Source organism: Aethina tumida, chromosome 4 (genome assembly GCF_024364675.1).
Source record: "Aethina tumida isolate Nest 87 chromosome 4, icAetTumi1.1, whole genome shotgun sequence".
In the NCBI taxonomy this organism is placed as follows: Eukaryota; Metazoa; Arthropoda; class Insecta; order Coleoptera; family Nitidulidae; genus Aethina; species Aethina tumida.
In genome coordinates this window covers 6720670-6732442 of record NC_065438.1, presented here as the reverse complement: position 1 = coordinate 6732442, position 11773 = coordinate 6720670, and the positions used below count along the sequence as shown (strand labels likewise).

Here is an 11773-nt window from a genome sequence, read left to right as displayed (position 1 = left end):
AAATAATAGTTTGCTGAGCAAGAATATAGAAATTGTTTAAAAATATCAAATATAATATTTTATATTGTTCTTAATCCAATCATAATTAATTGAATTTGTCACATTTTAATAAAATATCAATTCTCAAATATCAGCAAAGTTATGGATATAAATTGGGATTCAACTTAAATTTACAAAGTTGAAATTAAACAACGATATATTATATTATTTGTCACATAATTAATAAATAATAAATTCTCAAAAATTAAGGGTATAAATTGGGATTCATTTTAAGTTTACAAAGTTGAAATTAACCAACGATTCCATTATAAAATTTAAAAATATTGTAACAATTTTTTTTTTGTAATAAAAATTAATAAATTATATAAAATTAACAAAACTTTAAATATTTTATGATATTAAGTTGGGCGCCAATAATATTGTTGGACCAAAATTCACTTTAAATTTATAAAATAGTAGATTGTACAGTACTGTAATTTTAGAAAAAAATTTTGTTGTAATTAAATAGTAACCCTACAGTTTACATTAACAAAATAATAGTTCGTGATCTCTAATATACCAATTTCTTAATAATAATGAATATATTAATTTATGTTATTTTTAATGTAATCATAATTAATTGCTTGAAGTTGATATTAGACATTTAAATTTTAGAAAATACAGTAAACAGACTTTTTTATAATAAAAATGAAGAAATTATATAAAATAAACAAGATTTAAAATATTTTATGATAATACGTTGGGCGCCAACAATTTTATTGGCGCCCAACTATAATTTTATTACCTTTTAATATAAATTGACAAGATTGAATAAATAAATAATTTTATGGCATGCCCAGAAACGGCGAAATTCAAACCCGCACGACCGTTTTCGCGCTGTCCCACCGAGAGATGGACCCCGAGGTCCGGTGTCCACGGCGACGATCTCCACAGGTCCTCGCCGGCCGTCCACTTGTTTTATTTTTCAGGTAAGGTGCGCACGCACCGCCGTCCATCTGTTCAGCCGCACCGTAGACCGTACGCCAGATCGCGATCGCATCCAGTCGTTCTGAAGCGATGGTGTCGCGTGTACGCCGCTGAAACGTACGAGTGGTTAGCATTCACGTAAAACGAGCCGGCTCTCGCGTATCTCCCCTTTTTTTCAGTCCCCGTAAAACGCGTGTCAGCTGAAACAGGTCGGCACACCACGATGTCGCGGTCAATCTTCGTCGTTGTTGCGTGCGTTCTGTTGGTGTTTGGTGAAGTGTCCGGCAAAAATGTGAATTTGGCACGTTCGAAACGCAACCCGAACGGATTAAACGGGAGCTGCGACAGTGTCAGGCCGTTCTTCAGGCAGAGGAACGTGGAGGAGCCGCGGCAGCGCGACACTCAAAAAGGTAAAGGAACCGGACTCTTCCAATATGCGGGTGACTATGCGGAAACTATTGTTCAGGGAACTGAACAGGTACCACCGATTCAGTTCTTGTTTCAACACTAACCAACGACCAAATTGTTAACTGATCTTCAACAATTTACTTTTATTTTAATCATATTAATGCACCTGTTATTTGGTACCTACTGTTGAATTTATATTTTAATGTAAGGTACTACCTTAAGGATATAAACCAATAAAGTAACCAGGAAAGGTCGGAGTTTTATTTGTCTTATTGTTGAATATTGACAAAGTATAAAAAAATTGTTAAAATTATAGAATCATTAAAGAAAACAAATATACTAAGATTAAGTAAGTCCCATACAAATTAGCAAATATTCCTGCATAAACCATCAAATTGCTATTTATTTATAGTTTTTTTAATGAAAAATACAGAATCAACAGCATAAATAAAAGGAGTATAAACTAAATAAAAATAATTTGTTGGGCGCCAATAAGTTAAAAATGGCGCCCAACTTAAATTTAGAAAATATATAATAAATCAAAAAATAAATTCATATTTAATTCTAATACAAGTCAAATGAATTGTATGTAGACATTTATTAAAAATGTTTACAATTTCGAGCACCAACAAAAATTAGCGAAAGTTAAAATGAAAACAAAATAAAATGTTGGGCGCCAACAAGTTCAAAATTAAAAGTTAATTCTGAGCATAAATCAACTAATTAGTATTTATTTGAACTCCTTTTACAGAAAAATCTTTTAAAGAAAACTTTTTTATATATTATAATTAATATAAATGGAATATAAACTACAAAAACTAATTTGTTTAAAATGGCGCCCAACGTAAATTTAGAAAATATGTAATAAAGAAAAAAACAAGGGCATAACTAATTAGAATTAGAGTCAAATGAATTATATGTTGACATTTATCAATAATCTTCAAAATTTTTAGTACTACCAAAATTTGAGGAAAGTTGAGATACAAAATAATAAATTGTTGGGCGCCAACAATTTCTAAATTAAAAGAATTCTGAGCATAAATCAACTAATTATTATTTATTTAAATTCCTTTTATAAAAAAATATTTTAAAGCTTTTTATATAATATAATTAAAATAAATGGAATATAAACTACAAAAAAAAATTGTTTAAAGTGGCGCCCAACTTAAATTAAGAAAATATGCAATAAAGCAAAAAAACAAATGCATAACTAATTAGAATTAGAGTCAAATGAGTTGTATGTTGACATTGATCAGCAATCTTCAAAATTTTTAGTACTACCAAAATTTGAGGAAAGTTGAGATACACAATAATAAATTGTTGGGCATTAACAATTTCATAATTAAAAGATAATTCTGAGCATAAATCAACTAATTATTATTTATTTGAACTCCTTTTATAGAACAATCTTTTGAAGAAAGCTATTTATATAATACAATTAATATAAATGGAATATAAACTACAAAAACTAATTTGTTTAAAGAGGCGTCCAACTTAAATTTAGAAAATATGTAATAAAGCAAAAAGACAAGTGCATAACTAATTAGAATTAGAGTCGAATGACATTTATCAGCAATCTTAAAAATTTTTAGTACTACCAAAATTTGAGGAAAGTTGAGATACAAAATAATAAATTGTTGGGCGCCAATAAGTTCAAAATTAAAAGATAAGTCTGACCTTAAATCAACTAATTATTATTTATTTGAACTCCTTTTATTGAAAAATTTATACTTTTTATATGATGCAACTGATATAAATGGAATGTGCACTACAAAATAAAAAATTATTGGGGCCCAACTTAAATTTAGTAAATCTATTTAATACTTGAAACAAATACAACAAGTAAAATAACAAATTACTGACAGTACTACATGATATCATACCTGCACCATTGACTATGATGAATACTATATAAAAATTGAGTAAAGTTATTAATGAAAAGGATGAATAAAACCACTAATTATAGAAAAATGATCTTAAAGCACTAATTAATTGCAGTGACTCGGTACTATTGATTTAGTTTCTCGTGGGACACGCAAGTGTTGATGATGGGTTTGTTGTAGATTTGTGTTGGAAATAACGAGGTTATAGGCTGTGTTTATCGGTTGTTTGTGTGATTGCTCGTCGAATCTAATCGGTCTTTATAACAAATTGGCATTAAAGGGTCGATTAATAAAATTCACAAATCTTATCTGTATTTTTTATTTATAAATGTTACTTATATCATTAATTACACTAATGGATAAAGTTTTAATTATTTTATATAATTTTTGAGTGGTTGTAGAATTGGACACATTCTTAGCAGGTCATAAATCATAATAAGTTCTCATGCTTTTCTTACCTGTAGATTTTCTGTGTAATTTTGAGGTGCTTTATCCAAAAGGCCATTTGACATTTCAGTTGGCACAAGAGACGTGATTTAGAACTAAACTGACCTCAAATTTATTAGGCCGATTCAAGTTTTTTAGTTCGCAAAACTATTTATAATAAATATTATTTATTTCTATTAGAAGTACAAAACTTTGTCATTTTATTGTGCCATTTAAAAGATTTATTTATATTCTATCCAATTATTTTATTAGGCTGTTTTGTTTGGCCCAAAGCCAACGTAACCTAAATAAAATAAAAACTTGAAAAAATAAGCAAACATCAACTGATATTTTTATTTACGTTATTTAAGTTTCACTTTATTTAATTTATTGAATAATAAACCACAGACACGGGCACTTCAAATATATCCTGTAATAATTAAATTTTAATCACATGTTATTAACAGCATTGATATCTTATCTCAAAATCTGATTGGAATTTTTTTCAACTGTTGTATTTAATTGTGATATATATTTCATCATAGACATAAAACTGCTTTATTTAATATTTGTTTAAAAAATATTCAGTAATAAAAAAAGATATTTTCTTCTTTATATAATAACAATGTATGAAATGATAAATATTTATGTAGATAAAATAATTCCAGAGTAAATATTATTTCGTAACCTCTGAACAAAACGATACAAAAAGAGGTGAGATAATTTTAAATTATTTATGTAATTTCTAAACGACAATTTAAAAAAATTAATTGGTGGTGAATCCTTTTTCAAATTTTTAAATATGTATATTTTTTTAATGTGCATTAGAATATTCGAACAATTAGAAATTAATGCCCATCATTTACGCAATACACCATTCAATGGGAACAAATTCTTCGGTTGTTCAAACGAAACAACAAACAATGAAGGCTCCCGAGAACGGTGACTGGGCCCATTCGGTCAATTGTGACTCGGACAGGTATCACTGATTCACCAAAAAACCGTCCCGCAGATAAACTCAATAAGATAAACGTTACAGATAGGTCAGTTTTTATTTTCCTTCAGGAATGTGTTTGTGTGAAATTTAATCGGTACATAAACAAACTGTATTTTTGTGACATCGATTAAGAAATCAGTTTTATTTTTGCCGTCTTTAATGGGGTTACAGGCTGGGATTATTATCTGTTGTTTATGTAATATATTCAATTAGTGTTTATCTTTGCTTATTTGAATAAAAATATAAACAACTGATTGTAAATAATCCAATTTTTTTTAAATACATAAATCACACGGAGATTTATTGGGGAAAAACGTAAATTCAGCCTGTTTGATTTTTTGACGTTCGATTAGATACAATTTTGCCGATATTACATATTTATTTTATCTTTAAATTGAACCGCTGCTTTTTATTTATTTTTAATCGCATGAATAATAATTTTAATTTAGATTTATTGAATTTTAAGATATTGCGAGATGCAACTTTGGTAATTAATCAAATATGCAATAAAATTTTTATAGATAAATATGTTATAATTTATATAAATTGAATTTAATTATCACAAAATAATTTGTTGGGCGCCAATAAATTGAAGATGGCGCCCAACTTAAATTTAGAAAAAATATAAAACGCAATAAAACAAATGCATAATTCATTACAATAGAACTAAAATGAATTGTGTGTTCACATTTATTAGTAATCTTTACAATTTCGAGTACTTCTAACATTTGAGGAAAGTTTAAATACAAAATAATTAATCGTTGGAGCCAACAAGTTTTAAATTAAAAGATAAATATGACCTTAAATCAACAAATTATTAATTATTTGAACTCCTTTTATTGAAAAGCTTATAACGAATATTTATATCATTTAATTAATATAGATGGACTGTAAACTACAAAAAAATAATATGTTGGGCGCCAATTAATTAATAATGGCGCCCAACTTAATTTTAGAAAATATGTAGTAAAGCAGAAAAACATATGTATAACTAATTACTAATTAAGTCAAATGATTTGTTGCTTGACATTTATTAATTATCAATATCCAAAAATTGGGGAAAGTTTACATAATAATAGTTGGGCGCCAACATCTTCAAAATTAAAAGGTAAATTATTTATTTAAACTCCTTTTATTAGAAAAGCTTATAACGAAAGTTTTTTAAATTATACTGTATAATATAAATGAAATATAAACTATAAAAACAAATATGTTGGGCGCCAATTTTTTTAAAATGGCTTAAATTTAGAAAATATATAATAAATATATAAACAAATGCATAACTAATTAAGAGTGTACTTAGTTGTATGTAGACATATATTAATTATCTTATTATTTTTACATTTTCGACTACTATCAAAAATTAGAGAAAGTTAGAAAATAATAAATTGTTGGACAACTATTTAAAGAAAATCCACAGTGACCTTAAATTAAAACGTATATTCAGCTTATTTGGATTTGACGTTCAATTAGATATAACTTCGCTGATATTATATATTTATTTTATCTTCAAATTGAACTACTATGTTATTTATTTATTTTTTTATCTATATGAATAACGTAATTTAATTTAGCATTATTGAATTTTAAGATATTGCCAGATGCAGCTTTTGTAATTATTCAAATAAGCAATTTAAATTCATTTTATCAATGGAATATCAAATACAATGTTATTGTGAAGGTTACGATCCAAATTTGGATTAAACCAATCAGCACGACCTTTAAAAAAACATTTAGGTATGCGATAGGTTTCACACCTATTCAGTTTCATAAAAATGATTTTTTTTTTTAAATAGTGTGTCAACATTTATATTCAATGTTTTTATGAACTTCTCTGTAATTTGACAAAGATAAAGTTACAAATTATTAAAATTTATAAATTATTCAGTGTTTATGCAGTAACCAAGTGACCTTTAGACATTTTCTATTAAAGGTGTCATTTTAATTTTGCTAATTTGTTCATGTTTAAATTATGAAATGTAAAAATAATGTTTTGCAAATCGTGGAATTTTATGGCTTTTGTTTTAAAGGCATAATTTATTTGTAAAAATTTGCTTTTGTGGTGTATTTTAATTATTATTTATTAATAAAAATGATTAAACTTTTTATACTGGACAAATAAAATAGAATAAAAAACGATAAAAACCGTATAAAATTAATTTTATAAAGGTACTTTTTGTACAAAGCAACTTTTTAAATAAGCACATGAATTTAAAACTCGTAAAATTGCTCAAATTCTGATTAAAACATTAAAAATTCATTCAAGTATATGACCTGCGAAATTCTCGCCTCGCCCTTGTTTGAAAATCAATTACTTCGGACCGATTCGAATCCCCGTGTATCCTTGTTCATCCCCAGAAAAAATCCGGGTCATTATTAATGGTCCCGCGTTCCGAATCCCTTGATCAACCCCGCCCACCCCCCATTCCCTGCACACATATAAATTTCACATTGTTGATGAATCATAATCTACCTATCTTTCGGAGAATACGAGAGCGAATTCTTTTGATGTTCAAGATCGAGGTGTTGCCCCCCCAGTGAAAACCCGTTCTGTCTTCACCACGCAAACAAAACCCAGACACAAAGTCAGATAAAACTATTTATCGCCGATGCGTTTTTTCCTACACACTTTTAAGCCTTGTCTTATTTACGATCGATTTCGTATTAATCTGGGAAATCACTTATTTGATTGTAATTAAGCAATTAAACCGACAAGGGTTGACTTTCATTTCAGGCAGGTCAAACTTAAGTTTAGTCTAGTGTCTAATTTTGTTAATTAAACATCACAACTTGTAAATATTTAACAAGATAATTATAGAATCTTTATTGACGTTTTTTATGAGCAAAAACTGTTTTAAAATCAAGTTCTATCCATTTCTAGTATTTTATAAAATTTAATAATTGTGGTTATTTCAATAAATTAATTAATATGAGTATTATGATATCTATTAATTTATGAAAATTAAGATGCAGATTTTACAAATTTAAAATTTATATTAATTGTTTTTTTTTTTCTTAGAAAGCATTAACAATTAAGAATTAATTATGGTGGTTTTAAATCATTAATAATTATATATTATTATACGAATTTTCATGTTTCTTAGGTTTAAAGTCATGTTGTGTATATAACGTTTATTTTTATATATATAAATAAACGCTTTTATTTTATTTATATTATAAAACCTGATGGATATACTCGATTATTTTTTAAAATTCCCACGTTCTAAACCTTTCTTAAAAATATTAAATTTAATGATTTTTCGTTAATTTAATATAATATTTCTGTACTGATTTAAATATTTAAAGTATTATTAATTAACTAATTATCTAACAATTCAAATTCATATATTTAATAATTAAATAATTCAGTTAATAAGGAATTAATTGAATATTTATTTATTTTGTGAATAGTTTTTATTAATCAATTAAAAATATAAATCAAATGTTTTTATCTGAATTGAGTCATCAATTAAAATATATATTTTATTATTATTTTCAGATTATTTCAAACATTGCTTAAAATTATTTAATTTCATTATTACTTTAATCAGTAACAGAGATAAACATTTATTTGTATTTTAATGATTTTTGATTTAATTAATTGTTTATAATTGTCATTACAATATATTGGTATCCGATTTAATACAATATTTAAAATATTATTAAGAACATTATAAATAAAACTGTAAATATTTAATAAGATTTTATAAAAGAATATTTTAATTAATTTTTTATTTGTTTTGTGAATATTTTTTTTAATTTTGAATCATCAATTAAATATTTTTTTTGTATTTTCATATTATTATAAACATTGCTTAAAAAAATATTAAATTTTTTAATAATTATTTTAATAAGTAAGAGATATAAATATTATTTAGTATTTTCAGGATTTTCATTACTTAAATATCTTAAAATTCAAATATTACATATTCAACAAATTTTATAAAAGAAAAACATAAGAAAATCTGAATTTTTGAAACTAATTGAATTTTTATTTGTTTTGTGAATATTTTGTTCAATTTTATCAGATTATTCTAAACATTACTTAAAAATATTTAATTTAATCAATATTTTAATGATTAATATTTTAATATTTATTAGAATTTTGAAGATTTTTCATTTAATTATTTATTTATTTAATATATTTCTATTTGTAGTTATTTAAAACAATATCTAAAATATTATTAATAATGTAAATATCATAAAATTCAAATATTAGATATTCAACAAATCTTATAAAAGAAATAATTAAGAAAACATGAATTTTAGAAATTAATTGAATTTTTATTAGTTTTGTCAATATTTTTTTCAATTTTATCAGATTATTCTTAACATTACTTAAAAATATTTAATTTAATCATTATTTTAATAATTAATATTTTAATATTTATTATTTTGAGGATTTTTCATTTAATTATTTATTTCTATTTGTAGTTATTTAAAACAATATTTAAAATATTATTTATAATGTAAATATCATAAAATTCAAATATTACATATTCAACAAATTTTATAAAAGAAAGAATTAAGAAAACATGAATTTTAGAAATTAATTGTATTTTTATTTGTTTTGTGAATATTTTTTTCAATTTCATCAGATTATTCTAAACATTACATAAAAAAAATTTAATTTAATCACTATTTTAATTATTAATATTTTAATATTTATTAGAATTTTGATGATTTTTCATTTAATTATTTATTTATTTAATATATTTCTATTTGTAGTTATTTAAAACAATATCTAAAATATTATTAATAACGTAAATATCATAAAATTCAAATATTACATATTCAACAAATTTTATAAAAGAAAAAATTAAGAAAACATGAATTTTTGAAATTAATTGAGTTTTTATTTGTTTTGTGAATATTTTTTTCAATTTTATCAGATTGTTCTTATCATTACTTAAAAATATTTAATTTAATCACTATTTTAATAATTAATATTTTAATATTAAATAGAATTTTGAGGATTTTTCATTTAATTATTTATTTATTTAATATATTTCTATTTGTAGTTATTTAAAACAATATCTAAAATATTATTAATAATCTAAATATCATAAAATTTAAATATCACAAATATTTAATTTAATCAATATTTTAATATTTATTAGAATCAGATTATTCTAAAAAATGCTTTAAAACTATTAAATTTAATGATTATTTTAACAAGTAAGAGGAATAAATATTTATTAGAATTGTAAGGATTTTTTATTTTATTATTTTCTGATTTAATATAATATATTTCTATCTGTATTTTTATTTATTATGTGAATACTTTTTCAATTTTATCAGATTATTCTAAACATAGCTTAAAATATATTAAATTTAACGTAAGAGTCACATTTTTTTATGATTTTTTATTAAAAAAATAAATGTGGCATGTAAAAAATATGTTCACCTCGATTAAAATTCTAAAATCTGATGTATATGCATAACCATCTTAAAATTCAATGACGTACATCACTTGAAACATGCAAATTCTGCAAAAATAAATGCAGAAAAAATGTTGATAAAGAAATGTTTACATGCAAATACAAGTTGTAGAACTTTCTTTTGCATATTATTAAATCGCATGGTCCGTGTTCATTAACAAATACGGACCATTAACAAAAACGACTATTGTTGTACACTCAGTTTTTCCCTGAACAAAATGCGAAATGAAAATTAACGATTCACTTTTTGCCAAGTCTAGACATATAAATGACGTAAGATTTACTATAATCGTGAATGGGTCAAAATAGCCAGAAATTATGAGTAAGTCGTATAAATAAACAAGTTGTGCCGGTCCGATTTTTTGCGCTACCGTCAACTATTTAAAAATAAATGTTCGAACGCGATAATTTATCACGTGCATTTGTCGGAATCGACCGCGAGAAAAAGTGCCCAAAATAAACCGCCCCGACGGCTTCGGAATGGCCTTAATCATTTCATATTTGCACCGCGACGAATACGGTTTTAATATTCATACGGCCGACCCCCATCGTACATGGTACGTTGCGAATTGTGAAATTAACGTCGGCGGAAGACGGTCATTAAAATATGCCATACGACACAATTTGTTTCTGATCGCACACCATCCGATTGTCAGAAAAACCGCACAGAATCCGGAAGCGTTTCGCCCTTTGTTTGTTATTAATGATGAACATGATCGGTATGAATCATGGGTTTAATGTCAACCGTTGAGAAAGAAAGGAAGTTGCAGTTTCCGTTTTGTGTTTGTATGGATCCAGTGTCAGATTCTTCAAGCTGCACGTTTGTTAGATTCGAGAAGCAACACTGAAATAAACAGAAGAAAGTTTATGAATAATTATGTATTACTTAAATTTGGACTTTTTCGTTTAAAAAGCTCTCTTACTCCTTAATTTTTGAACTGAAATTTCCCTTAACATTATTAAAATCAAATCAAAATTATTGGAGGAAGCTTTATAAGTTTTACCTTTATTTCTGTTTATTTATTATTTATTTGGCAAATAAAAATGTTTTAGTTATTAGTATGACACAATTCTCTCTGTAATAATAAAATTTTATTGGAGAACTTAAAACTGGAAAGCATAAATTATTTCTATTCTGAATGTAAAAAATAAGGATAAAACCACTATAAATAAATTCATTTGAAATACTTTTATTGTCCTTAAATTTTCAGTGTACAAGAACACATTTAAGTCAGATAAGAATTTAATTGTCTGGATAAAGTATTAAGTTATATGACATACAAAGAGACGTAAACTTTTCATAAACTCGTACCATTTCAGTCCATGAAGTTTCAACAGCTCTCTTACTTCAAACTTAGATACACCTGAAATATTTCAGAAATGCCACATCTAAAGATAAAGTACAAATGCATAAAAAGTTATGTTGGTTTATATATTAATTAATTTTTGAACTGAAACTTCCCTTAAAGTGGTATCATATTATTTCACCAAGATTATTGAGGGAAGCTTTGGAAATTTTACCTTTATTTCAGTTTATTTGTTATTTATTTAGCAAATAAAAGTATATTAGTTTTATTTGTATGACACAATTCTCTCTAAAATAATAAAATTTTATTAGAGAACTTAAAACTGGAAAGCATAAATTATTTCTA

At 24.9% G+C, this 11773-nt stretch overlaps 1 protein-coding gene across 1 annotated transcript in view; it reads left to right on the top strand.

The window, feature by feature from the left end:
- The first annotated feature begins 1042 nt into the window (after positions 1-1042).
- The window catches only part of LOC109605748 (division abnormally delayed protein), a 346188-nt gene continuing 335457 nt past the window's right edge, over positions 1043-11773 (top strand). The window contains exon 1 of the mRNA XM_049966562.1: positions 1043-1376. Within this exon, the coding sequence (XP_049822519.1) occupies positions 1190-1376 (187 nt within the window). The 5' untranslated portion in view covers positions 1043-1189. The remainder of the gene's footprint in view (positions 1377-11773) is intronic.